This window comes from Aspergillus karnatakaensis, assembly GCF_047715665.1.
Source record: "Aspergillus karnatakaensis strain CBS 102800 unplaced genomic scaffold BJY04scaffold_12, whole genome shotgun sequence".
Classification (NCBI taxonomy): domain Eukaryota; kingdom Fungi; phylum Ascomycota; class Eurotiomycetes; order Eurotiales; family Aspergillaceae; genus Aspergillus; species Aspergillus karnatakaensis.
Window position 1 is genome coordinate 274,245 of NW_027395724.1, and position 26,917 is coordinate 301,161.

A 26,917-nucleotide genomic window follows, 5' to 3' on the forward strand; every position below is an offset into this window, starting at 1 on the left:
GATTGTGCCCCTGGGTCTGGGCAGGGTGTATACCTCTTTGTACACATCTGAATTACTTAAAAACAGTATCGATTACTCATGAATCAGAAGTCCAATGAATGGAAGTTGATATTGATATTAACGTTCAACTGCACGCAACAGCCAAACGTAAAACGAGATACAAAGAAGATAACCCGCCCTAAGCTAAAGACCAACCCTTAACCGAAACCTTCCTCCCGGGGCCATCTCAGCCTCAAAACTCGAAGAGAAAATAGAACTTCTCACTTGGACATACTCACTGAACCAGCAAGCAAGCCGCAAGGTAAAGGAGCAGCCTACAATCTTTCCGCAATCCGATGCCGATGAACCCAGCTCCTAGACCTCTTACCCCAGATATACATCGGGATAGTGAGCAGCGTGACACCAATCGTAATCCCGCCAATAGTGAAGAAACAATTCCTCACTCCCTGGCTGTCAATCCAGCCGTTGACATAGAAGGTAAGGCCGAACGCAAAGAGGTTCTTGACGAAGTTCATCGTTGCGAAAGCCTCGCCTGCCTTCTCACGATGGCAGTCAACGACATAGGTTACGACGCCGGTTGTGCCGAGTTGCACACCCAGGTTGATGAGACCCTGGCAAACGATCACGGGGATGGGCCAGGGGTCGAGGTTGGAGAGGGACTGTCCCCAGGCGAAGAAGCCGGTGGCCGTGAAGAGGAGGTACGTTAACATGATAGGGAGGCGGAACTCGGGTTCTGGATAGGAATATTTAATTAGCAAGTGGAGGCAATAGGGGTATTCTAGGGTAGTAGTTGTACGTACCGAATATTCCATTGTTAATCTTCGCAAGCCTGCTTGCAACACCATCAACCAGCGGCCCGGCGACGATCGTTCCGATAAGAGACGCAACGAATGAGGCGACGTTTGTAGCGCCGACAGCGCCGACGGAGAAGCTGTACGGCGGCGCAGAGAAGATCTGCGAGAGCGTAAGGGAGATGAGTACGAGCCAGGAGATGCATGTTGTGAAGAGGACGACGGCCCACAGGACGGCGGGAGAGGCAACAAGGTAGAAGGGACGGATGAGCGTATTCCAGAATGAGACGTGATTGACATAACCGCTGTAAGGGAGCAGTTCGCGCATGTAGGTGATGGGTTCTTCGGAGGAGGAGGCTTGAACGGGGCTGTCAGTTCCTTCGAGGTGCTTGGTGGTTGTCTTGCCCTCGAGGACGGTCTAAGGTGTTTGTTAGATTGATTGAATGCGTGCGGAAGGTTGATGTAGGAGTGTGAATATGGCTTACAAGGTCGTGTCCGGTATCGATGCTTAGGGCATCTGTTCGGGCGTAGGCTGTTTCGGGCATCCAGAAGAAGACCATGATGAGAGTCAAGGCAAAGGCACCGCCCATGCCATATAGACAGATTTGGTAATCTCCGTATTCGATCACAGCACCGGCTGCGAAGATTAGCCCCTATTCCTGGAAATTTCGGAGTTGTAGAGAGAACGAGGGTACATACCAATCGGAGTAGCAAGGTTAATACCACCAAGTACACCAAGATTGAAAATAGCTGTACGGAAACCACGCTCATGAACAAACCACACATCTGCAATAGAAGCCGGAACCAGTGCCTCAAACGGACCCATGCAAAGACCACAAACCACACGCGCCGCAACAAGTGAAGCAAAGCTCTTTGCTGCCGCAGCCCAGAAGCAAGAAACCATCATTCCTAGCGTAGTGATGAGATACACTGGACGTTTGCCATATTTGACTGCGAGACAGTTGAAAATCAAACTACCCACGGCGATGGAGGCAATTGTGCTGCCCTGTACACCGGAGACGAAGGTATTCAGAGGGACGCCGAAATCTTCAGCCAAAGGAACGAAAGCTGCACCGAGAAGAGGCCCGACCGCTATAATGATGTTTTATCAGAATTTGCTTTTGCGACGCGCTACGAGTCATGAGAAACTCACCTCCTGTGCAGCCGCAACCCCATCCGAAGGTAATGGTAAAGAGCTCTTTCTTCAGGCGTGGCCAGTTGTAGGGGTCATTGGGTGAGTCCGAAGGCTGGGGAACAAGCACAATCTCTCCAGACTTGTCATGTTTAAGGAGTGCAGGGTCGATGCCTGTGTAGGAGTTGTTGTTGCCGAGTTCGTTTAGGGGCGCGGTGCCCGGAACGTTCTCCAGCTTTGTATCCTCAAGTATTCCCAAAGGCATGTTGACTAAAGGATAAGATTGACTGGGGAATGGAAAAGAGTGGACTCAGTGTCCAAAGTGAAGATGGAGGGTGACAGCCTGGGGTGGAGGACTGATAAAAATATGATCGACTGGGGCAGCTCAAAGTGGGAACGTCAAGGCTTCTCCAAACCTTTTTGGCGATTTAGCTCCTCAGCTAGCTGGGATTCTGTCCCATGACACAGGCGCCAGTAAGAAAAGCAAAAAATGATTTGTGATTTGTAAAGACAGGGCTGCGGAGAGCACACCCGGGGCATCCGTATCCCCACGGGGGAGGAGGATTCCCGGGGGATGTGGGAGGTATCCAGCAAAGAGGCCGAATTGCTTCATGATTATCATTCAAAAGGCTCCAATACGCTTGCGTCCCTCGGTGAATGCGTACCATGTTTCCAATCGTCGCCACGGCTGACTCGCAGGCTCACGGGACTCGACAACGTGGGAATCCGAATCCACTTGGACCCAAAGTCAAGCCCTCATCTCCCCGGACTGCTAGAGTCCATACTCCATACCACTCCCCACAGATCCAATAGAACCACAAGATTGGTTTAACTTCAGCTAGTCATGTGGCAAGTCCGAAGGATAGATTAAATCCTTCCAAAAGAAGCGAGCAAATCGTCAGCAATCCTTGTTCAAAGTCCATCGAACCAAACGCCGTAGACGCGTTCACTCACCTCCATCCTCGTGCTTTGACTTTTTCACCTCCAAGATCGGGATAACCCCAACCCACATCCTGCACTTCGAGAGGGGCAACCGGGAAATTTTCCGCACTGTTCGTCCGCTTGCATTCGTACATAACAATACCAGGTCGAGCAATTGGGCACAAACCGGAAACCACCTAATCGAAGAGTCATCACTAGAATCAGATCAATCACAATGTCCCCCAAGCGAAGCATCATCGTCACCGGTGAGTATCGTCGCCCGTCCAACCTCAGATTCAGCCCCCAACTAACAATTTCTTAGGAGGCGCATCAGGAATCGGCCTAGGCATAACACGCCAATTCGCCCCGCAACCCTACACCCACATCACAATCTTTGACATTAACGCCACAACAGGCGCGACCGTAATCGACCAGCTGCGCACGGAGTTCCCCTCATCCAGTTTCTCCTTCGAGCGCGTCGACGTCTCGGACTGGGAGAGTCAGGCCGCGGCATTTGAGAATGTCTTTGCGCAGCACGGCCGCGTAGACGTGGTATTTGCCAATGCGGGGATCACGGAGAAGGGAAGTCTTCTGCCGGAGAAGGATGGGAAGCTGACCAAGCCGGAGCTGGCGACGGTGAACGTTAATCTTATAGGGGTTATGTATAGTATGTCCTTCTGTTTTATGTCATCAGATTAATGGTGAAAAGGAGATGGGCTTGAGCACTGACTGGGTCTAGGTGTTAAACTTGCGCTGCATTATATCGCGAAGAACGAGGCAGTCAATGGCTCGAAGGGGAGTGTCATTGCTACTGCGTCAAATGCGGGCGTGTACCCCTTCCCCATGGCGCCGGTGTACTCTGCCACGAAGCATGCTGTTGTCGGACTAGTAAGGTCTCTGGCGCGGCCATTGGAGAGGGAGCAGATTCAGATCAATGGATTCGCTCCGGCAGTGATTGGTAAGTCTTTCTCTTTCTTGAACGGATCAATCGAGGCTAATGGCAAGTAGAAACGAATATTGCACCAAGCTCAGACCTGTTCAAAACAATGGTGCTCACGCCCATGTCGACTGCTCAACGGGCAGCTGAACAGTTTGTGAGTGACCCGTCGCTCACAGGCAAGATTGCAGAATTGCATGGTGAACATGTGACCTTCGCCGAGCCTCCCGCTTTTGTTGATGAGGATACTGGAAGAAATATTGAGAATTTCTGGTCATTGGGATATGCTTAGATAGTTCAGATCAAAAAAATGAGATCATAAGTATGAAGGATCGCCTTGCGCTGGACGCCAACGAGTCTATATTATACCGTACATCCATAAAAACGAGCCAGCCCGCCATCTTACCTCTATTCCCGATACTCCAAAACAAAAGAATGTAGGCGAAGTTTATCACAGCACTCAGGCACTTGAAGGATTGTTGTGAGCAACATTAATCATTCTCATCCTTCAAGAGCACTTTCAGCTTCTCCAATTTGTCTTCGCACCGCACCTCCATCTGCATGACCACATCTACACTCTCTTTCTTCGTGATCAAGAGCTGTGAGACAAGCCAGAAGTTATATCCATTCTTGTAAAAGCCCATCATGGCCCATTCATGACTGGTTACGGTGTTGCGGAGGGTGAGCCAGTGGTCGCGCCATCGAGTCAGCGCAATGCGTATGGGAATCAGGGTTGAATCTTCCTGAATAACAGACTGGCGTCTCTTGCCTGACCCAGCTGGGCCGACAGAAGGTCTGTTGGCGTTATTTATGACTCGCATAAGGGGCGCTAAGCAGGTCATGTGGTTGTTGATGAAGGCGTATAGCACTAATTCCATCAGTTGCATCCACAAAGGAAGAATTATTGAGCATACCGTGAATGAGGACAAACATGTCCAATACCGTCAAGTTCGCAATGGAAACTGAAGGAGTGGTTTGGCTGCTGGTCTCTTCAAACAGACTACTAAATGCGTCACTGATTGTCGTTCCCCGTGAAACCTGGAAATTCGGCTCCGCGAATGGATGTTCTGAGGCAAGTATAGAGTCGTGGCAGGGAAAATCCCATTGTAATTCTGTATGCGAAATCCGACATGGGTAATTTTGATAGAAAGAGAAGGCACAGTCAAGGGTAGAGATGATGTTCATGGTCCTGTACACAATTAGATGACGCTTGTACAACAATCCCAAATCACATACCGAATGCGGCACTCATTTTGGATCCATAGTGTTTCATCGATTCCATCTTCCGGTGTATGTCGATATCTGACAAGACCTATTCGACGCGCCACCTGGTTTTCTCTTAGTCATGAAAGCGATTTCGTATTGAACAAAACATACCTTGACGACTTCACTGAACCGATTTTCCATGGCACGACTGCTTGAAATTCGGCCTCCGGCCCAGTACTGTACGACCACCATGAGAAACCCAGCTTGAAAATTCTGAAACTGGAGCCAGTCGTGCGCTTCGCTGTCTGCGCTGCGATTCCCGCATATCGTTGTGGCAACTTCATACTCGTGTGAGAATATATCGCTAGAGAAAATGTACAGCTCGGCAAAGTCGAGGAGTCGTTTTGCAGCATATACTTCGCGTTCATCCTTCGTATACATCGCACCCATGAAAACAACAGATGTGAGCAACGGTAAGGCGACGGTATCGGGATTGAAAGATGGCACATGTAAAATCGCGCAGTTGGCGTGCCAATATTTAAAGTATAGGGCGATGAATTTCTGGATGCGCAATGTCGTGAGGAGGAAGGTAAGATTCGTTGATATCTCTTCGTGGACTTTGGCATCAAGAGGTACCGACCAGGCTCTCGACAAGATAGCCTGGATCATAGCAGTTGCGTACGACTTTTCGGACTCGAACGGTTGCTGCCCAGCTAGAGGCAAGTTCGGATCATGGTCTGGGGGCAGGATTGCAGGGTAGTCCATCATCGCCCCTGCATAAGGGTCGACCATTGATTTGTGCACTTCTCCAAATGGCCCGCTGAAGAAATCAAGGAACGTATCTTGGAAGAAGGAAAGGCTGTTGGGATCCAGTTCAACGAATGCTGGGGCAAATTCAGTAGAGTCCCCGCCGGGTTGGAATGCCATCATTGAGTTCTCAGCCTCTTCTTTTTGTTGGTGATACTCTAGCCCACGGGTCCGATCGCTACGAGGAGGGAGCAGGAAATCTTCAGTAAAGCTGTCCGTGCCTCCATTGAGGAGGAATTTAATGGATCCTCGATCTGAAGGTCGATCATAGTCTTCGTGTTTCACAGAGGACATATCTATCAAAATGAGAAACAGCTCATGTACCGCGAAAGCATACATACCTGAGCTCGCTCCTGGGCTTGCAGTCCTCTTCTTGCGATCTTTGTTGCAGTCAAGATTTCTCTTGACACACGAACCGCAAGGACTCTGTCCATCGCAGCGAAGTTTCATCGATGTACACTGTACGTTGGTAAGCAGATATCCTGGCCCAACAAAAGCAAACTTACAGATTGGCAGGCATGCCGTCGTCTGCCTCGCTGACCGGTCTCGGGGATTTCCCGGTCGCCACGTTTGGCGCAGTCCGCATAGTGGTCTCGGAGATTATCACTACACTTTCGTTAGCAAGGAAGACTATCCTAGTGCGCTCGATTTGATATTATAGTACCAGCGAGCAAATGATTCGTCGCAGAAAATGCAAGAATATGGCTTTAAGCCAGAATCTGCGGACAGAGTGATTAGAGCGTCCAGAAAGAACGAAATAGAAACCAGTCTAGGACAGCCACATACGACGTAAATGATGTCGTTTCAAATGGTCGATGCGTGTGAAACCCCGCTGGCAAATTGTGCAGCAGAAATGCTTAGTCGGCTTCATGACGAGGATCTGAGATGCATCGGGGAGGAGCTTGGGGGGAGGGGAATTCTGGGGTAAAGAAGGGGGACTTCAGGAGGGGGAGTCAATTAAGAGGTAAGACTGGGCGAGAGCTAAGGCGGGGGAGGAGAAAGAGCTCTCAACCGGTGACAGTCGTGCTATCCAGAAGTTCCATGGGACTGGTTTCTTTCTCTTCCCCAGGTCAAGTGGCGATTTGACCCCCAAGTTCCAACCTTTCTTTCGACAGAGTTGGAAGAAAAAGCCAGCGCCATGGATAATAGTAGTAGGCAATTATTCATCGGATCTTGTAATGAGTGGTAAGGGGCGGTAATTCTGGGCGTGGAGGTGGAGTTTTTGGAGTAGGTTCGGCGCACACTTCGTGCGGAGAACGAGCGCCCGATACCCGTACGTAAGGTAAATTACCGGGCTCGTGACTGGCTAGTGCATCTATTATGTAACCGGCCCGTACACCGGATGCCCAGATTGAGCACAGCACAACTTCACGAGTCAGGCTCTCCTCCATCTTCAACACAGCAAGAACTTTGTCACTTCTCCATTCTGGCAATCTCAAAAAAAATCTAACTTGGCATGATTATTTAGATATGTACAGTCGCTCAAAAAAATAAAACCCCAGAAAATGACCATCGCCCTCAGTTCGCTCCATTGAGGCTTGCCTTGACGTTCTCCACTGCCTTTGCAATCACGGCCGTAGGAAAGTCAATTTGATCATCATCCAGATAATCCACATTGATGATGTCGTTTCGCTCATCTTCGGCCCATCCATCCCCAATCCAACCATTGGGGTTATCGTTGACATATTCATACGTGTAGTCCTCCCACCGAGGATTGGCAAGAGCCTTCATTGCGTGCAGAGAAGAGCCTGTTTCCGTCAGTTGCTGAATTCTGAACATCACGGGATAAAAGTCTTACCAGGCCATAGAGCTACGATTCTTCCGTCTAATGATCCACCCTTGTACCAGCTGCGGCATTCCAGGTTGAACACCGTCCGTGAGAAGTACTGATCGCAGTGACGTCTAAACCGTTCGACTGCCTCCTTGCGCACACCGATCGCCCTGATGTTGTCCCTCTGCATCTTATCGATGACGCGGGTAATGTAGTCGATCTCCTTCTCGATCAAAAGCAGAAGGTTACCCTCTCCCAACGCGGCGTTAGGCCCCAGGCAGATGAAGTAGTTGGGGAATCCATCCACAGCCATGGAGAGGTAATTCTCAGGAGTCTCTTCCCACCGTTTTGATAGAGACAGGCCGTCTTGGCCAACTATAGGGAAGCGAGGTGTGAAGGTGGTGTTGAAGCCGGTAGCGCAGACCACAACGTCGGTGGGATGATGCTTCCCGTCAGCTGTCACCACGCCGTCTTCGACAATCTTGACGATGGGGCTTGAGATAACGTCAACCTTGTCATCGGTCAAAGCTTCGAGATAACCGGGCCCAGGGGTCAAACGACGGCAGATGGGTGGGAACGCCGGAAGAAGATCGCTAATCATTTCAGGCTTCTTTCGTAGGCGACGCTTCATGTTCTCTGTGAAGAACTCTGTGGTCCCAATTTGTGCCGGAGTCCCAACGAGCGTGGCGCCGTGCACAGACTGAAGCTCCTTTTCAATTTCTAGACAGAATCAGCCATCGGTCCACTCTAGTCGCTGGAGATCTTACCTTTCCGGAACTTCTGATACACTGAATGGTCTTTCTTGAAAGTCTCAATCTCCTCCGGGGTGAATGAGACTGGCAGCGATTAGCGAACGAACATCCATGGAGACCAATCAACTTACAGTTCTCCAGTTCTGAATTGCGCTTATCAATTTGCTCACGCGCAAATGTTGGCGAAAGCCAGGTACGGCCTCGGATATAATGATCGAGATGCGTCACTTTGGGCAGCATTCCAGGGACAATTTGGATACCACTAGACCCATTACCAATAACCGCAACTCTCTTGCCCTGTTTGAATTATGAGCACTACACCGCAGAAATTAGAGGCGCAACTTACGCTATATTCATAGCTTTCGTCCCAAGCAGCACTGTGCAGCAACTTGCCCTTGAAGTCATGGAGACCAGGGATAACGGGCCACTTCCATTCGTTCAGAGCTCCGCTAGCTGACACCACAACATCGCACTCATCTTCAACAATCTCCTCGGTATCTGTGTTTTTGACCTTGATTCCCTTTGTCAGTACTGTAATTGGGCCCGAGCTGGGAACAAATTCACCTTTACTGTCCACTTGCTCCGGACACCATCCCACGTCGCACCAACCACCTGGCTTTTGAACTTGATGTACTTTTCGCAGTCGTACTTGTCAGATACGCGCTTCCAGTATCTGTGAATCTCCGGTGCAGCAGCGTAGAACGTTGACCACTCCTTGTTCGGCTCAAAACTAGCCTGATATGTGTGGGCAGGGATATCTGCAGTTGCGATCAGTCAAGCCCTTTATCTGCGAAAGAAAGATGACTCACCACAGGCGCAACCGGGATACCTATTCTCGAGCCAGGTACCACCGATGTCTGCGTTCTTTTCATACACGACAAGGTCTAACTTGTCGATTCTCTGTCTCAATCGAATTGACGAGATTATTCCTGAGATCCCTGAGCCAATAACGACCACTCTCATAGGGCGGGTAGCATCGATAGACCGTTCTTCCAGAATCCAGGGCTCAGTTTTCTCTACCTTCGACACCCCGTTGGTAACACCATTGGTTTCAGGAACACCGTTTGTCTTAGGCGTGTCCACCTGCTGTACCTTCGGCTCGGAAGGAGCACGGCCCAGAACTCTCGACAGTCGCTTCATCATGCTGATCTTCTTGCGGCGGTAGTAGAATTACAAATAGCTCAGCAACAAGGGTCTCCAGGGATGCGACTTATATTTAAGTAGCGAAGTGTGTGAAGTCGAAAGACGATCAGGAGACGTTGAAAAAAATCCCCCGAGCGAAGCTTCCTCCCCGATCATATATGGCGGCGAGCTCTCCCTAGTTCCGAAAAAAAGACTGACTAGCGCAGTCAAAAGTGCGGAGACTCCGGTTTTGCTAAGAGGCAAACGTGCTTAATCTCCTCCCCGTTCGCCTTAGACGGGCCAGAAACCTCCCCGAGGACAAGCTGGGTCTTGGGGTTGAATTAGCAAGGAGGATAGAGATCCACATTGTGACGCTGAGCTCGTTATCACGGCCGTTCAAGGGCATCTTCGAGGTCAGTGATCTGGAGTTGCGACGAGCGTCTTGGATTGTGGATCCTCGGTTCCAAATGAAAGACTCCGAGGCCAGGAAATCCCCCTTTGCCTCCATTGCGGGGGAATAGCAGTTGTTGGAGTAAGTTGGGAATCAGACTGACCAGTCAGCGGAGGCCTAATAGCGCGAACCTCGCGACCATGGAACTTGCGCATACGCGCTTGCAGAGAGCTTGATAACCTCTCTTTGCACTAGGATACAATACCCCAATTGACACACGACTTCTACGGAGTAAAGGTTTGACCACTTACTACTTAGCCTTATCAAACACACACACCCGCGAAAACCCACGTTCAACATATCGATTTACGTATTATTGCTCATCCAATCAGCGATATCGCAGTGTGGACTACCATATCCGGAAAGTTTAACTATCGATCAAGCGGAACATCGCCGTTCCACGAGGTAAGCCGGACAAACCCCGGCATGAGGCACAGATCACGCGTGTTATCAACGGTTGATGAGCTTCTTCCGAAGAGACTGCATAATTCTGCAAGATACGATGAGGAACTCGAAAGAAGAGCCCTCAATTGGTCCCTCCCCAGTCCGGGGTCCAGCAGACTAGGATAGTGCTGACCCGGAAATCCCCCAATCTCACGGCGCCCAACGCGGGGTACGAAATCCTCCTTCAATTCAAGAACGAGCTCGGTTATGTGCTTACGCTTGGCTTCCTCTATACCATTGGTTAGCCTTGCACCTGAGATTTTCACGAGATCTCAGAAGTCAGGCCTCCAACGGACAGTGCGCATATCGGAGCTCTTCCATACTATCTCCGTGTTAATTGGCTGGGCATTGGGGGTCCGTATGCGGGCGGGTCCCTCCAGTACGTACGTACCCGCCGCACAGGCACTCCTTTTCTCTGGGCTTGGAGGAAATTGGTGGCAACTGGCAACAATGGAAAAGGCTTTCGATGAGAAATGAGCACATTGGGAGCCTCCGTGGCCACTCTTCTCTCTGCCAGCGCTACCTACACGAGGTCCAATGCGTATAAAAAGGACCACCGGCTTGTCTATGCTCCCATTAGGTACGACAGAAGCCTTGAAAGCAAGTGTTGAATAATCTACTCTCCGCACGCGGGGTATCTTGCTGCTTTGAGACTCGCTGATCATACGCAAGGGCGATCACCAATCAGAAACCTCCTTCCCATATATATATCCGTATTTCCGCGAAGGTATAGATCCACAGCCCAAGATTCCCCAGGCGCAAGCAACAACCCTAAGCATACGAGAGCGATACTAGATCTACGGAGTAATAATGCAAGTCTGGGGTATGTGAAGGGTCAGTCATACCCTTCGGTGGGTGTATAACAGTGCTACTCGGAGCTGGAAAATATGCAGCCTGCAGGGGGGTATTCTTCACAGCCGCCTGTTTAGCCACTACTCAGGCAGGTATGACATGCTACTACGAGGAACCTACGTAGTATCGAGCAGCCTGCTATTATAAGAATCATGCTGTACCCGAATACAACAGCATTCCCTGTGGACATACCTCAAGAAAAAGACGACTCTCTTAGGATTCAAATTGGGCACAGCACCAACAATTGGAAGGATCAGTTTCCGCCCTTGCAGCACGTACGAGCTATATTGAGTAGCAACGGAGAAAATCTCTCCCAACGGGTGGTCCCAACCCCCCTCAGTCCGGGACACGGATATAAAAACAAGGTACAAGGCACGGCGGCGGCGGAATCGCCAGTTACTAATAATTGCAATCACTGTGGGGGTTTCTCCGGCGGCCGTATATCAATCGGTCGTTTCTAGCAATTGACTAGCTCTGGATTCGATTATTTTTATCTGACTACTTCGTGAATCATCCTTACCATGCCTGTCTTCACTGAATTCTCGGCTTCGTCGCGCGAATTACGCGTGTTACCATCCTTCGCGCCCCCTCTACCCCGCCTTTCCCCCGCCTTCACAAAAAGCACAACTTCCTCCAATTCTCAATCTCAATCTCAATCCCAACCACAGACCCAGTCGCAATCCCAATTCTCCGAGCCCGAAAAATATGAAGTCGTGATCATCGGCGCCGGCCCCGCCGGCCTGATGCTAAACCTCCTTCTCGCGCGCTACGGCCTCAGCGATGACTCCCTCCTCTGTGTGGACACAAAACCCGGTACCTTGAAATCCGGACAGGCAGACGGTCTACAACCCCGCACACTCGAAATCCTCAAATCGCTTGGACTCGCCGACGAGATCCTCAACGATGGGTGCCACATGGAGGAAGTGGCGTTTTGGAACCCGACGGGGAAGACGGAGGGCGATGTGATTGAGCGCACGTCCATCGTGCCGGATGTTTCTGTGCCTGCGAGGTTTCAGCACGAGGTTACAATCCATCAGGGACGGATTGAGAGGATATTAGAGACGGATTTGTTGAGGTATTCGAAGCGGGGAGTCTTGAGGAATACGCGGTTGGTGGACGTGAGGATTGATGAGGAGGGCGATGCGGAGTTTCCGGTTATTGCGGATATCGAGACGGAAGAAGAGGGGAAAGAGAAGGTTCGTCGGACGGTGAGGTCAAAGTACCTTGTTGGTGCCGATGGTGCGCACTCGAATGTTCGTCGGTGTATGGGGCTTAGTCTTGAGGGAGAGTCGCTGGATCATATCTGGGGTGTGGTGGATCTGGTCATCGATACTGATTTCCCCGATATCCGGCGCCGGTGTGCAATTCATTCGCCTGCGGGGTCTGTGATGGTTATTCCGCGCGAGCGGATCGTGACGGGTGATTATTTGACGCGGTTGTATGTGCAAGTTCCGGAGATTGAAATTGAGGCTGGCGATGATCGGAAGGCAAAGGAGGGTGCGAAGGCCCGGAGAGCGCAGGTTACGCTTGAGGGTATCTTTCAGCATGCGGCCGATGCGTTCAAACCGTACTATATCAAGCCGAAGCAGGATGGTACTGTCGATTGGTGGGCGGCGTATCAGATTGGGCAGCGTGTGTCTGGGAAGTTCACTGTGAAGGATTCGAAGGGCATAAACCGGGTGTTTATTGCGGGAGATGCGTGCCACACGCACAGTCCGAAGGTATGTCATTCCCTCCGGAGGATGACGCACCGATACTGACCTGATACCTGATAGGCCGGTCAAGGAATGAACGTCTCGATGATGGACTCGTATAACCTCGCTTGGAAACTCATTTACTCCATCCACGGCCTCACACCCGGTCCCTTGGAAACCGCCAAACAAGATCCCGTTCTAGATACCTACCACCTTGAACGCCACACAATCGCGCAACAGCTCATTGACTTTGATCGCGCCTTCTCATCTATGTTCTCCGGCAAGATCGGTACAGAAGATGGCGTCGAGTCCTTAACGCACGAACAGTTCCTCGAAGTCTTTAGCACAGGCAACGGCTTCACCAGCGGCTGCGGAATTGAGTATCCCGAGAACATCACAGTCGAGAAGAGCACCGCAGTAAACCCAATCAGGGGCACAGACTATCTACAGGGCATTTTGCGTCCAGGAAGGCGATTGCTGAATGCTCGTGTAAGAAGGTTTGCCGATGGAAATAAACGAGATCTCCAAGACGGTACGTTCATTCCCCTTCTTATCCCATTCCTCGCGCGCATTCTACTTTCGTATTTGATGAACTGATAACTATTAGACTTTCTCTCAACCGGCCGCTTCCGCATTCTAGTCCTAACATCTTCTGACCTCCTTATTCCAAACGGACAATCCGCAAAAGCCCTCTCCTTACTCTCAACCCTCATCTCGCAATTCCCTTCCTCGGTAATTGAGCAAACCGTCATTCACCCCCAACTCGATAAAGACACCAAGACTTTCATGTGGAGAGATTTACCCGCTGAGATCAAGAAGCACTCCGAGATGCGCTTCTACAGCGGATACGAACTGTCCGATGACGTGTATAAGATCTATGGTGTTGACGAAGCTGAGGGAGCCATCACTGTTGTGCGGCCGGACGGGTATGTGGGTGTTGTTGCGGCGTTGGATGATGTTAGTACAGTGGAGGGGTATCTGGGGAGTGTTTTGAGAAAGATTTAAATAATAGATTAGACTAGACATCATTTTGGGAGGCGCGAGAATCGTATACATGTAAGCGACAATCATCATAGAGCAAGTTCAACGCGGTGATGAAGATGCAAAATATATAATTAGAGTTTTGCGGGTTGCCGATGAGCTTAAAAGAGCCGCACGCAAGGATATATAATTATATATCATCTTTCGAGCTTGATTTGGTTTGGATACGTGTATGGAGTATGGAGGTATGAGTATGAAGGATTGTATGTACAGTATGTACGGAGTACGAAGTTCAGTATCAGTATGGCCCTTGAATAACATGAGCTGAAATACCATTTTATACTTCTCTTGGCCTCTAAAAAAAGGACATGAAAGACAAAAAACTTTATTGAAGTCAAACTCATAGCCATATAATTAACCATGACCCTTGAGTTCTAGTTATGCTTGAGAAACTAAACATAGCCGGTCAGCTTGGGCCTGAACTCGGGTAGGCAGTCTTCGCGTTGCTGTTGGTGGCTGTGTCCACGACGAGGCGTCTGGATTGGACACCGACAAATCCGCTTTCTGGTCGTGGCTGTATACATTGGAGAAAAGTTAGAGGTCTATATCTGACGCTTGTATAGCAATGAGTGATGTTTCCGGGTCTGGTACTCCGTACTCTGTATAATGAGGTGTCGTTCATACGCGTATGCCATACGGGTACAACTTGGGTATGGTGGGGTAATACCAACAAAACAGCTTCAACTATGAAGACTATCAAGAACATGAAATACATAGCCATGTCAAGGCAACTATCTCCGTGCCAGAGGGAGATCGAGGCACTTGCCATTGAAGCTGATCAGCTGTCACTCCCCTACCACTGCGAGCGCGGTTATTGGCGTCTCCTAGAATAGCAACGACCAACTGGACGCCCACGGATCGAGGGCGAGTCAGGAATTTGATTGTGCTGACTGGCCGGGCTTCGTCAGCCGCGACAGTCGGATCGCTGCCGGCGAAGCCCAAGTCGTTGGAGGAAGGAGAGTAATTCAAAGGTAATATTCTATTTTCTATTCAATATCGTTGAAAAACAATAGGATTAAGAACAATATATCTCCAATATCTCTGCTTGTGATTGTGGTGCTTCAAGGTGGGGAATACAGGTAAGGTCTTGTTGTGACGCTCGCGTAAGTTAACCGCCCCTCTTAGTACGGGTTTTCGTCTCGTCTTGTCTTGTCCTCGTTCCGTCTTCTTTCCTTTTTCTCCCCCCGATCCCAGCTGCGTGTCCTGCCAGCGCCCGCGACTTCCATCTCCCCTTTCATCTCTACGGGCTTTTTTCCATCACATTTTCAAGGCAGAGACCGTGTAAACCTTCATCATCGATTATTTCGCCCCTCTAGTCGTGAACATGGGTCGAACCGTCGACCAGGAAGTTCACGCAGCGTTTGTCGAGTTTCGCGCTAAGGAAGACGATAAGGTGCGTGACAGTTGACGCTGTATTTCAGTAATATTTCAGCGAAACCGCCTCAACACCACCGCTGTGCGTCACTGACATACCACTTCTCGTTTTGTTTAGTGTCTCTCCGTCCAGTGCATCTACTGCCAGCAGATCCGCGCAAAGAACACCTCGCGCCAGAAGCAGCATCTGCTCGAGTGCCCTGGTCTTCGCGGTTCCCAGGCCCAACCTCAGACCCAGCCCACCCAGCCAACCCCTAATGGCATCGGCGCTGCAAATGGCTATCCCACGAACCCCAATCCAGCAGGCGCGCCAGCACCAGGTCCTTCCCCCGGCCATGGCGCCCTCGCCAACCCTGGCGGCGCCATGTTGGCAAACGGCGTGAATCCTCATGCCACGCCCATGCAGACCCCCATGCAGAACCTCCCCGGACGCCCTTCGCTCCCTGCGACGGGCCCTGTCCCGGGCCCGTCGGCAACTCTCACCCCGCAGGCTGCTCGCACAACACCGAAAGCGAAGCCGAAGAGCTCGAGCTCGAGTCTCCCTGCCCCTCCCCTCGATGATGTTCACGCCGCCTTTGTCGAGTTCCGCGCGAAAGAGGAAGATAAGGTAAGCGACGCGAAGATCATGGTCCCAAATGAAACCTTTCCTGACGAGGAACAGTGCCTCTCCGTGCAGTGCATTTACTGCCAACAAGTTCGCGCAAAGAACACTAGCCGTCAGCGCCAGCATCTGCTAGAATGTCCTACTTACCTCAGCGTCATGAAGGACTCGATCCCCGCAAACAACCTCCTCCACACATTCCCCGAAGGCGAAGTCGCTCGCTCACTACAGATTCCTGCACCATCCCTCGAGCTGGATTTCCGTTTGAGTCTGAAGATAAACCCCAAGGTTGGCGTCGGGCCAGGCATTTGGGGTCACAGAGACTGGGTCACCTTTGTTGGTGGTCAATGGGCTGGCCGATGGGGCAAAGGAGTGGTTGTGGTAGGTTTCTCGGATGAAGTCGTGATCATGTAGCTAACCATGGTGTAGCCCGGCGGACAAGATTCGCAGGTCATGACCAAGGACTCTACAAGCCTGCGGGCAAACTTCCTGCTCCAGACTGCAGACGACCCCCCAGCATTCATCGTCGTCAAAACCAGCGGATGGCTGACCGGCGCGAAAGACGTGCTCGACAAGCTCAACGACGCCACAATGGCCGACGGCATCAACCCGAACTCATACAAGTACCGCGTGAACCTCACAATGGAGACGGGTGATGATCGATATACCTTCCTCAACACACTGATGTGGATTGCCAGCGGCTGCCGCAGAGGCCAAGAAAGTTAGTCGCCCGCCCTTATTTCCCCCTCCTCCCCCCCTCCTCCCCCCCTGCTCTCCCCCTGCTCTCCCCCTTCCCTCCATCCACGAGGTTATTCACGAGGAATACTAACCCGAACAGTCATCTTCGATTCCTTCCGCGTCAACTGACCCACCAACGACATTGCACCTTTACGTCTGTTTCCGTTTTGAGCGAGCACTGTGTTGATTTATGGGCTAAACTTGATTTTCAATCCTTGTTTTATATCAAGTATGCTTTGACTTCTTGCTCTATAGCCGTAGTTTTGACTGTCAAAATAAGAAGCGTGCTGCTTACTATATATTGAGTTGCCTTCCGGGAACCTCCTCGTAGTAAGAGTACCTAAGGTGATCATAGTAGTATCAGTATATTACGCCAGGGGAGGGTTGGACGCCAAAGGACGGTTGACCGGGCGGTGGAGGGGGTTTGAGCAAAACCCAGCCGTTTGAACGTCCCAGGGAGTACGGTTTCAGGCGTGCAGAGGCAGTAAGTAGGGGCTATCTGAGTATTTCCGTTGGCAGTTATGACGTTCTATTAGGCCCTATCCTACACCCATTTCGTCGCTACAGGGCCTGCCTGTGCTCTTAAGATAGATAGGGTGCCAGCTCGGTTAGATAGCTGCCTTTACGCAGCGAGAGAAAGGACTAAGGTTCTAGAACAAAGGAGACGGGAGAGGCAGGGCGCTAGATCCCGAATAACACTCTCCTATATCCGGGAATATAGAGGGGACTCTTAGCGGTGCAGACGGGCTACTAAGACCCCCGGCATGGCTAATAGACTGGTGGCCTTAAGTCACTGGCGGTCGATTGCCTTCGTCCAAGAGGATGGCAGCAACGGCGGTGGTTTCCCTAAATCATTGCGCGAAAATTGCTGTAAGGATACACGGCTCCTCTGGTCGTTGTGATTCTTACACTCGTTTTTGTTTTATTTTATTTTATTTTTTTGCGCTGTTGCGCTTGTTTGGTTGACCTGATAAGAGCGAGATTCATACCTAGTTAGACTATCGTAGTCGAAACCAGGGATTTGAGTATGAGGTTTCTTACTCAACGCTGGACCTTGTGGCAAGGCCGCCACCCGTCCGGATCTAGCACTCGAGCAATGATGGTATGATGCTGTTTGATTCGGGCTGGTCGAGTAAAATTGTAGCGCAGCCTCAGCAGTAGACGCCGTTAACCGACGCCTGTCCTGTTAGCGTGGCACCTCAGTGTAAGGCCACTGCTACACACGGAATGAGTGTCATGGGCGTTAGACAGTCCGAGGTTTGAAGAGGAAGCAGGTTATCCATCAAGGTCCAAATTCTATTAGGCAAGGCTAAGTGAGACGGTAAGTTTTGGTGCTTTGTATTCATTCATCAATGTGTTATACGCACCCTGCTTCAATTGACACCCCGGTTTGTCTATGGGCTCTGTGAGACTCCTAATATGGACATGGTGTTGAAGGTCTAACTCTGGTGTTGGCTTTGGAGTGGTAGCACGGCGATGAGGCTGATAGAGAGAAGGCGTCTTCACGAGCAGAGACTCAGCTCTGGAAGGCCAGTTGACGGCGGGAGAACTTACTTCATACACTTGAATAGCCTGAAGCTCGATGACAGAGTGCTTCTGTTCTGTCCCTTGGCCCTTCAACGACGCTGGTATCTATGGATGCATACCTGTTTACCTGTTCATTGTGTTCATTCAGGAGGACCAGGAGCTATGGGGTATACCTACTGTACCTACCGGCTGGTTCCCCAATATAGCACTACGAGTTCCTCCTTCTAACTCGGCAGAGCGCCACGGTTTAATCAAGTCCTGAGTCACAACTCATGAAACAAAGCAGAACAAGCCTCGAGCATTGAGTTTCCAGAGGCACCGCTGCCTACAATATACTTTCGCTGCAGATGGTAGGTATGGAATACAGTTCCGTAGAGCCTTTTGGCACGGAACCAATGGCTAGGTTTTTCAAAAAGTATGCTGTAGGCAATTGTCTCCTAGTATCCTGGTGTAATCCCTCTTTTTCCAACATTTTCTTCTTCTCCTTCTCCGTTTCCTTCTTTTGCTACTACTCCCTCACTACTACTACTTCTTCTACTGCCCCCACCACCCGATCTTACCTACCAGTCACCTCTCCTCCAGAACAGCCTTAACAATGAACCTATTTTGGGGATCAGCTCTTACAGGTATCCTCCTCAGTCACTTGTCAACAACCAGGCCGGTACAAAACTTCATCCGGAATAATCCCCGGCTATATGCCGTATCGATCTGCATGAACGTTCTCCTCAGCGTCTCCTATCTGGATCCTTCTGGTCGTTCACTTATGTGGACTTGCCCTTGCGCCTGGGCCCCGTGGGAATGTATGGCTCTTAGGACGACTATTCTTGTCCAGTTCGCCCTCGCCTTCTGGGTGACCATTTATATCTCGACTCCGAGACGCAGAGAGGTGAGTATCCTAAACTATGGCTGCTTCTTCTGGTTAGATTTAACTAACAAGTATGCTCAGTGAAGAGAAACTCTCTAGATGTTGGCATTATTTGAAGGGTTATATGATGGTGCACTGTCTACGCAGCTCAAGCATACGCATGTACTGATTGATTTTGAAATCTCTCAAGTAGTTCCTTATGTACATTAGGGCTCCAAATTACAGCAAGTTTCTTCATATTCCGGTTTCACAGAAAACGGACTCAGACGGTTGGTGGGTTGGGGTCGTGGCAAGGCTGCGTGGAAGTGGACTTTCCTTCACACGTGTAAGAGCAGTGGGCTGAGGGAAGAGGGGGTATGAATGGTTATGCGGATTGCAGCCATGTGATGCTCGATAAATCAAGATGATATGATAGATCTTGAGATGGTGAAACTATAGTTGGAGACTCACCTCCGTTCTTCTACTAGCCGGGTGACCTCAGTTGACCAACGCAGTAGAGAGACGAGCCTGAAAGAAAGAATGGTCTTGGATAATGGCATCCAGACTAACTACCTAGGTAACAACATCTCGCATATCTCTCTCTACGAGACAATAGACTCCAACCCCGCATGCTTCTCCATGGCCATCCCCTCGTTATCCGAAATCTCAGGAGCCGGTAACCAATCCCTATAGACACATACATGTCAACTACATCCAGCCGTAGAATCAGGAGCTAGCCATAGATACTTACCTTATTTGACCTATAATCCAGTTCTGGAATTTGATTAGGCACAAGGATGCGAAGATCCAAAAAGGGAGCCTCAACAACCGTGAAACCCAAGCATTTCCACGACCAGAGAGGGCGGTAACAGGGCAGAAAAAGAGTGCCAGTAGAATAGAAGGTCAACGCGATGAAGATAAGGTTCCAGGTAACATAGAACTTGAATACTGTAAAGAAAAATCCGGTGGGAGGGTTGTTGGAGCCATGGCTGTTGACTGATGTCTTGATTGAGGCAAGAAAGTAGGTACTTGGAGGAGAGATTGGTTGCAGGAATGTGTGTGTGTGTAGATACGCTGGCTGTTGTGAAGAGGAATGGACTTGCGCAAACAGTGAAGGAATAGGAGGGATATAGGTGGAAGAAAAAGAAGAAGAGAACAGGATTAAGAGAAGATCAAGGAGACACAGCTGCCTACAGCATACTTTCAAGAAGCCTAGCTGTTGATTCCGTGCCATTCAGAGTCTGCGGAACTGGGGTATTCCCTACCGTCTACAACAGGAGTATACTGTAGGCAGCCATGTCTTCCGGAACTTTTTGCTGTGAGGGTGAGCAAAGAGCATCGAATCCGTCATGACGGACTTACATGTCTTTCTAACCTTCTTCAACAAATGATAAAATAGGAATAGCCCAGCGAGACCTTCAACGGAGTACGACGCTCTGCAAGAGATAAAATTGATCTGCGATATGTACTCGAACATTGGATGCATTCCAGCATCAATTCCCGCCAGAAACCGGCGTAAAAAAAAAAGAAACCCCATATGGACCAGTGCCTATAACTAAAGTGTAAATCTGCTGAGCTTACACGTCAACGAGACGGATGTGAATCTCTCCAAACTGATACCGAACACCATGCTCCTCGCTACTCTGATCTTCGTATGCATCCTGCTGCACGCGGAGGAAGCCCTTGGTAGCAAGTGCAAGGGTATGCATAAGGCCTTGGGTAGCGACAGTAGCAGAAACTTTCTGCGGAGGCAATAGGGTTGAGAATGTGATCTCGTTAGCGCTAGGGTCTTCTCCAGCATTATCGCCAGCCAGATTCAGCGAGGCAATTTTGGAAGCCAGGAAGTCAAGAAAGTTGATAGCCTCCTGGTCCATGACCGATTCAGTGAGACTGTTCTGGAGCTCGAGCTGGCTCCTGTAAGACTGACCGGCCTCTGCGTTGGAGTTGCTGTCTTCCATGTTGCTAGCCCCAAGGTAGTCGCTTAGGTCAAACCCTCCGAGTTTATCGAGATCTTCTTCATTGTAGTCTGGCATGGGCAGGTTGTCGAGGTCATAAGGGAATCCCCGTCCAGCAAGAGGACTTGCGCTGACTAGTCGATTGCGTGCACGTCCGATCCCCGAGGCACCAATTCCAGCATCTCTACCAAAGGAAGCAGCAGATTCTGGAATACCACGAGACGAGAAATCGCTCACGCTGCCGATACCACGAAGTACATTGGCTGCAGAAGACCCATGGCGCGAGCTTTGTATAGAGGCAGTAATATTCCAGGGCATTTGAGAGGAATTGTCGTCATGAAGGGGTGGTGAAGCACGACGGCCGAGTTCAACATCCTGATAAGTTAGACTAAATCTCCATGTCTCGAGTCAATTGCTGTACACACCTCATTCCAGAAATTGTTGTCATCCACAAGTTCAATTCGACCCATCTCATAATCGTCTTCTCTTGCACGTACTCGTCGTCCTTCAGTCTCCGAGTCATCGTCCAATGCTCGTTTGCGACCTGTATTTGGAACGAGAGCCTGGTACAGATCATCACCGGAGAAGAATTGCAAAGGATGGTCAACCCTCGAGGTCCCTACTCCGGTACCAACGTAGCCAATACCGACACCAAACACCCAGTGGGCAGCATTCTTCTTCGCCTGTGTTGGTATTTTGTTGTGTCGCTTCTGCCTCGACGACACGGTCATGTTGCGCAGGTAATTCTCGTTCATGTCTGCCAAGTCGACATTGCGCAGCGAAGTTTGCTCATCCGAATGAAGGATCTTGGGGACTCTATGTCTCTGTGGTGCCGTGACTTCATCGCGCCCCTCTTGTGCTTCCTGCTCAAGGATACGATCCTCGGTGGTGGCGATCATGGTAGGACGAACAGGTCGAGCGGGCTCTTCGGTTATCGCCAACTCAATGTCATCTCCAGCAGGCATGGGCTGTAGGTGAAAGAGTCAGTAGCCTGAAGAGAAAACATTGCATACACCTACCTGATCATCCCACGTGGGCTCATTGAGGCCGCTTTCTCTCACTTCACTGGTTGGCCTAATCTGCCTCATCTCACTTTGACGTCTTATCTCGAGCTCAATTATGTTACCGTTCTCATCAAACTCGAAGTCTGGTTGCAGAAGTAAGCCTCCTCCATTCTCGTTGAGAGACGAGCCCATCATTTGGCCAAAGTCGAGACCACCGTGTGCTGAGCTACCTATATCCGCTTCAGAGCTGAAGCCACCGATGTTTCTCAAGATGCCGTCGTCGGACGGAAGATGCAATTGCAGGTCAGAGCCTCCCGAAAGAGCTGACTGACTGAGATCCGGGGTCCGAGGTATGAAGATACTAGATTGCTGGCTTGTATCCGTCTCAAGCAGACTATTGAGCTTTGAGAGATCCAAGCATAGATTCGCAAGATTGTTCTCCGGTAGGAATGAAGGATCGTATGGAAGGATGAGCTGTTCGGGTCTAACAGATGCCATAATTAGTCTCACACCATAAGTGCGCAGCAATGGAAACAAACTTGGCTTTCCCAGCAGAAGGATCCAATCCCGCAGACGGTAGCGATCTCAGCATCTGTCTCATTTTGTCGTGCACCGACTGGACGTCGACCAATGTGTAACCGCATTGCTGGCTGTAGACCCTCGAGACACCGTACCTATATAGCAAGTATCGTCAGATTTTCCCTTCACTTTAGGCGGGGAACATACAAGAGATTGCTTTGAAGTCTCAACGCCATCGGTGCCACCGGATCCATGATGACTCCACAAGCTTTGGGAACGTCCACATTTTGTATAGCCTTCTTGTTCAACCTTCGAGAGATGGATCGCGCGCCCAGGGTAGCAACGAGCCTGCATCGTACCCGGTAAGTACGAGCCATAGAGTGTGAGTGAGTGGGTGACGCACCAGACTGTAGCCACGCCATGCTCAGGAGAGGTAAGTACTGAAAACGGAAACTTAGCACTCTGAGGTATTGAGACGCGAGGAGACCGAGATACGATCCCAATGATGAGGACGTACTCTCATGACTGTAGAACATTGCGAACCTTTCCACCCTATCGTTGCGGGTGGTACTTAGAGACGGGGAAGTAGACGATGACGACAACGAGGAGCTGGTCTATTAAGGGAATGAAAATAGATCCTCGGGTTAGTCAAAAGGTTCAAAGAAAATAGGCTATCTCTGAAGAGACTCGACAGAGACACCGCGAGGAAAGCGAGAAACTCGAGCTCTTACCGACACCCAGGACAATCCCCAAATCAAGCCTCAAAAGCAAGATTAGTCTTCGTGAAAGACCAGGTGAGACCCAATTCTTGTCTTCTCAACGGCCGAATGACACTAGGAATGGTAACAAAGATGTTGAATCAAGAAACAATGTTAAAAAGGAGGTGGAGGAAGAAGAGAAGCTGGGAAAGGGAGAGGATTTAAATGTGCTCAAACGCGTCTCGACATTTCCTCCACCTTTGTAGGAAGTAAGACCGCATCGGTATTGGAGTGATATATCTGATTCTCATGGGATCTCGTAGATTATCTACTTTTCACCCAGATGAACTCCTTTATAAGAACGGAGACGGGTGGGTACTGGGCAATCGTAACCAGCAACAAAATCGTTTCCCTTGACAATCAAGGACGGCAATCTAAAGAGAGCCAAAAAATGGAATCAAATACCTAGAAGCAAGCAGCAGCCTATACATGTTTGGCCTAATTTCTTCAGATCACCCCATGTATAGACACCCGCGGCACGAAGTAAGCTGAGAAGGGAGTAGGAAATAGAAAATGGTATATCAATTCAACCAGTTATAGATGAAAATAAAACACCCAAAATTCGATTCAGATTATCTCACAGTGCACACACATACGAACACACCTACCCTGGCTTACCAAGTAGGGTAAACTAAAACAAAAAACCTTTTTATATCGACACAAGATTTATAACGTAACAAGCGCTAAATGTCTATTCAAGAGGGATGCCCTCGTACTCGTTGTACCCTAGGGCGAGGTTCATGTTTTCTATATCATTCGTTAGTTCCGTCATTCAAGGAAAGACTAGAGAAAGAAGAGGCATACGCAGGCATTGGGTGGCGGCACCCTTGAGAAGGTTATCGATAGTCGCGCAGACAACGACACGCTTCTCGTTGGAGTGAACAGCGAAGCCACCGACTTCGACGCCGTGGCGGCCGGCGATGGCCTTGACCAGGGGAGGTTCGCCGATGATCTTGACGAGCTTCTCACCGGCATAGCGATCCTGGTAGATGTTGCGGATATCACGGGAGGACATGGCCTCCTTGAGGGGGATGTTTATTGTGAGCTATGGAGTGTTAGCACAGAAGCCCAGGTGGAGAACTGCTGGAAAACATACACTGATGCCCTGGAACCAAACGGCAACGTGGGGCATAAAGGCGATGGGGGTACCGAGCTGAGCGCTGATCTCCCTCTCGTGGATGTGATCGGTCAAAGAGTAAGGAATGATGTTGTTGGTGAGGTTCTGCACGTCGTTCTTGGGGCTAGGCTTGGTACCCGCGCCGGAGTAGCCAGAAACACCGAAGACGGTGGGCTGTCCACCGAGGTGAGGAACGATAGGAGCGATGGCGACCTGAGAGGCAGTGGCGTAGCAGCCAGGGTTGGCAATACGAGTGGCCTGGGCGATCTTTGAGCGGGTGACCAACTCAGGAAGACCGTAGGTCCACTTGTCGTCAAAGCGGTAGTCAGCGCTGAGGTCGACAATCACGTTTCCATCTTGGGCACCCTGGTCAACCGCATCGACGAAGGGCTTGCAAACGCCATTGGGAAGGGCCATAACCCAGCAATCAACTTCACCGTTGGCGGACATGCGCTTGACATCCTCGGGGCTCAGATTCTCGTAGATGATTTCGCGCTTGTCGTAGCCCTGCAGCTTCTTGCCAGCCAGCTCGCGAGAAGAAACGTGACGCAGGTCAAGGTGGGGGTGGGAGTTGATGAGGCTGATCAGAGCCTGTCCGGTGTAGCCACGAGCGCCGATGAGGGCAACTTTGGAGGGCTTGGTGTTGGACTTGTTCTTCTCGCCGAGGGGAGGGTTGGGGTTGGTGGTGGCGTAGGTGCGAACGGTTTGCATAGGTGCTGAAGGGCGCCCGAAGCGAGAAGCACGGAGGGCGTTGGTGGCGGTAGAGAAGGTACGCTTCTGTCCAGCAGCACCAAGAGGGCTACCGATGTTGGCAGCGGCGTGAGCGGCACGCTGGAGGCGGGACTCGAGGTTAATGTCACCGAACATCTGGCGGCCGTGCTGGGTGAACTCCTGGACAAGCAGCTTGACTTCGTCGCTGCTCTCTACGCCGTACCAGAAGAGAACCTCACCATCGCGACTGAGGCTGCCATCGGCCTTGTCGAAGAACCAGGTCAGGTTCTCATCGTCCTCCTTGACGGTCCAGACGAGCTTGGGGTAGTCCTTCTTGATAGAGGTGAAGACGTTATCGGCCACGTTAGTCAACCAGCCGGACTTGGTGATGGTGAAGGTAGCCAGGTGGGCGGCGGAGGAGACGGCGTCCTTGGCTTGGGGAAGAACGACGGCGAGACCGTTCATGGGCTCATCAAAGTAGGCCTTGAAGTCGCGCTCGCGGAGACCCTCGACGTAACGATCGACGGTCGCACGAGCGTCGAGTCCTTCGCGGTCACGGACCAGGACTTCCTTAAGCTGGGTCAAGTCATCAAACTCGGAAAGAGATGTCTTGGTGTGCACCTTGTTTCCGCGGCGGATCAGAGTTCCGGCGCCGGAGTCGGTGAAGAGCTCCTTCTGCAGATCGGCGGGGTGGATGATGGCAACGCTGGAGGTACGGGGAAGGTCGCTGAGCAGGTCCTTCATCTCCTTGATCTTCAGACGAGTACCGTGGCGCACCCACCACTGTGTCATGAGGTGATCGTATTCCTCGTCAAGGTTAATGGCGGAAATCTTCTCGCCGGTATCGCCGTTGAACAAACCACCCTTCTCGGCAAGGTAGACGATCTTGAGAGGCTGGAGGGAACGCGCCAGCTCTCCGGCGGCGACATCGGCATTGACGTTGAGCACCTGGCCATCGGGGGTCTCCGCCATTGATGTAAGGATAGGAAGGCAGCCAGCCTCAATCGCTGACTCGATCGGCTTCTTGTTGACGCCATTGATCTTTCCAACCAAATTGTACTTCTCCTTGTCAAGGTAGTCAGCCTGGAAGACACCAGCGGTGAGCGGGCGAGCCCGGACACCAATGCGCTCCAACTCTTCCACCAACTTCAAATTCTCCTCCAAGAACAGCTTGCGGGCCAAAGCCAATGTCTTGCCATCGGTGACTCGGATACCATCCTCAAATTGTGGTTCCACTCCCGCAGCCTCGAGCATACGGTTCAGTTGGGGGCCGGCGCCGTGGACGACGATAGGGTAGAGACCGACATGATTCAGGAATGCGAGCGCGGAGGAAAGGGTCTCGAGGTGTTCAGTAATAATGGCACCACCGACCTTGATGACGGCGAATTGCTGGGAAGAGACCGAGGTAAAGTGAGAAAGGTACTGCTGGACCTCACGCTTGGAGCCGATGTTGCTTAGCAACTGGACGACAGTGGAGCGGGTAGAGGAAAGCTGAGGATCGGAGGCACGAGAGTAGTGACGGCTCTGCAGCAATGGCACGGCAGAGGCCTTGAGCGCGGCACGAGCTGTGGGAGAGGCAACGGCGTGCGGTGCGGAGAGCGCTCGGAGGGGCTTGGTGGTGGAAGCTCTCCGCACAGCGGTGCGAAGGGAGAACATTCTGCCAACCAGCATGCGGCAGCTTCGTCAAGCTAGTCGGAGAAGAATCTAGAGAGAAGCGAGAGTGAGAAAAATTGCCAGAGAGAAGTGAGGATCAAGTGAAGTATAAGAAACAAGAAGGTCGAGGCGGAGGAGTCACAGTGAGGGAAAAAAGGTTGTGCGGAGCTGCGGTCTGCGGGTTCGACCGTAGGG

At 50.9% G+C, this 26,917-nt stretch overlaps 10 protein-coding genes across 10 annotated transcripts; 4 read left to right on the forward strand and 6 right to left on the reverse strand.

Moving 5' to 3' along the window:
* Positions 1-123: 123 nt before the first annotated feature.
* Positions 124-2,188, reverse strand: BJY04DRAFT_226249 (major facilitator superfamily domain-containing protein; the record flags this gene model as incomplete). The annotated part of the gene is made up of 5 exons (XM_073718380.1): positions 124-733; positions 801-1,209; positions 1,277-1,428; positions 1,491-1,883; positions 1,945-2,188. 5 exons carry the CDS (start codon positions 2,186-2,188, stop codon positions 315-317), a joined length of 1,617 nt encoding a protein of 538 aa, XP_073573760.1. The 3' UTR covers positions 124-314.
* Positions 2,189-3,079: 891 nt separating this feature from the next.
* BJY04DRAFT_215836 (putative short chain dehydrogenase/reductase) lies at positions 3,080-4,073 on the forward strand (the record flags this gene model as incomplete). Its single annotated transcript, XM_073715576.1, has 4 exons — positions 3,080-3,110; positions 3,167-3,511; positions 3,584-3,802; positions 3,853-4,073. 4 exons carry the CDS (start codon positions 3,080-3,082, stop codon positions 4,071-4,073), a joined length of 816 nt encoding a protein of 271 aa, XP_073573761.1.
* A 20-nt stretch (positions 4,074-4,093) lies between these two features.
* BJY04DRAFT_183566 (uncharacterized protein) lies at positions 4,094-6,692 on the reverse strand (the record flags this gene model as incomplete). Its single annotated transcript, XM_073710489.1, has 8 exons — positions 6,581-6,692; positions 6,459-6,513; positions 6,301-6,400; positions 6,136-6,253; positions 5,159-6,090; positions 5,018-5,109; positions 4,696-4,970; positions 4,094-4,649 (listed from the first exon to the last, which is right to left on the reverse strand). Coding segments are annotated over exons 1-8 (2,030 nt in total), but the record flags the coding sequence as incomplete, so codon positions are not given.
* Positions 6,693-7,191: 499 nt separating this feature from the next.
* BJY04DRAFT_183569 (flavin-containing monooxygenase) lies at positions 7,192-9,497 on the reverse strand. The gene is made up of 7 exons (XM_073710490.1): positions 9,127-9,497; positions 8,882-9,075; positions 8,664-8,828; positions 8,449-8,614; positions 8,333-8,401; positions 7,593-8,285; positions 7,192-7,542 (listed from the first exon to the last, which is right to left on the reverse strand). Exons 1-7 carry the CDS (start codon positions 9,458-9,460, stop codon positions 7,313-7,315), a joined length of 1,851 nt encoding a protein of 616 aa, XP_073573763.1. The 5' UTR covers positions 9,461-9,497; the 3' UTR covers positions 7,192-7,312.
* Positions 9,498-10,487: 990 nt separating this feature from the next.
* BJY04DRAFT_19169 (uncharacterized protein) lies at positions 10,488-10,870 on the forward strand. Its single transcript, XM_073711670.1, has one exon. It carries the CDS (start codon positions 10,542-10,544, stop codon positions 10,809-10,811), a length of 270 nt encoding a protein of 89 aa, XP_073573764.1. The 5' UTR covers positions 10,488-10,541; the 3' UTR covers positions 10,812-10,870.
* An 837-nt stretch (positions 10,871-11,707) lies between these two features.
* Positions 11,708-13,959, forward strand: BJY04DRAFT_226253 (putative phenol monooxygenase; the record flags this gene model as incomplete). The annotated part of the gene is made up of 3 exons (XM_073718381.1): positions 11,708-12,907; positions 12,962-13,412; positions 13,488-13,959. The coding sequence occupies 3 exons, from the start codon at positions 11,708-11,710 to the stop codon at positions 13,883-13,885; spliced, it is 2,049 nt and encodes a 682-aa protein (XP_073573765.1). The 3' UTR covers positions 13,886-13,959.
* Positions 13,960-14,303: 344 nt separating this feature from the next.
* On the reverse strand, positions 14,304-14,714 carry BJY04DRAFT_183572 (uncharacterized protein). Its single transcript, XM_073710491.1, has 2 exons — positions 14,589-14,714; positions 14,304-14,435 (listed from the first exon to the last, which is right to left on the reverse strand). The coding sequence occupies exons 1-2, from the start codon at positions 14,688-14,690 to the stop codon at positions 14,328-14,330; spliced, it is 210 nt and encodes a 69-aa protein (XP_073573766.1). The 5' UTR covers positions 14,691-14,714; the 3' UTR covers positions 14,304-14,327.
* Positions 14,715-15,059: 345 nt separating this feature from the next.
* Positions 15,060-16,931, forward strand: BJY04DRAFT_19180 (uncharacterized protein). Its single transcript, XM_073711694.1, has 5 exons — positions 15,060-15,314; positions 15,414-15,902; positions 15,957-16,277; positions 16,326-16,617; positions 16,735-16,931. Exons 1-5 carry the CDS (start codon positions 15,246-15,248, stop codon positions 16,761-16,763), a joined length of 1,200 nt encoding a protein of 399 aa, XP_073573767.1. The 5' UTR covers positions 15,060-15,245; the 3' UTR covers positions 16,764-16,931.
* A 3,651-nt stretch (positions 16,932-20,582) lies between these two features.
* BJY04DRAFT_215841 (Rad21/Rec8 N terminal domain protein) lies at positions 20,583-22,737 on the reverse strand (the record flags this gene model as incomplete). Its single annotated transcript, XM_073715577.1, has 5 exons — positions 20,583-21,335; positions 21,386-21,928; positions 21,980-22,448; positions 22,504-22,638; positions 22,691-22,737. The coding sequence occupies 5 exons, from the start codon at positions 22,735-22,737 to the stop codon at positions 20,583-20,585; spliced, it is 1,947 nt and encodes a 648-aa protein (XP_073573768.1).
* A 1,195-nt stretch (positions 22,738-23,932) lies between these two features.
* argEF (bifunctional acetylglutamate kinase/N-acetyl-gamma-glutamyl-phosphate reductase) lies at positions 23,933-26,740 on the reverse strand (the record flags this gene model as incomplete). The annotated part of the gene is made up of 3 exons (XM_073713679.1): positions 23,933-23,988; positions 24,046-24,286; positions 24,338-26,740. The coding sequence occupies 3 exons, from the start codon at positions 26,738-26,740 to the stop codon at positions 23,933-23,935; spliced, it is 2,700 nt and encodes an 899-aa protein (XP_073573769.1).
* Between the last annotated feature and the right edge of the window lie 177 nt (positions 26,741-26,917).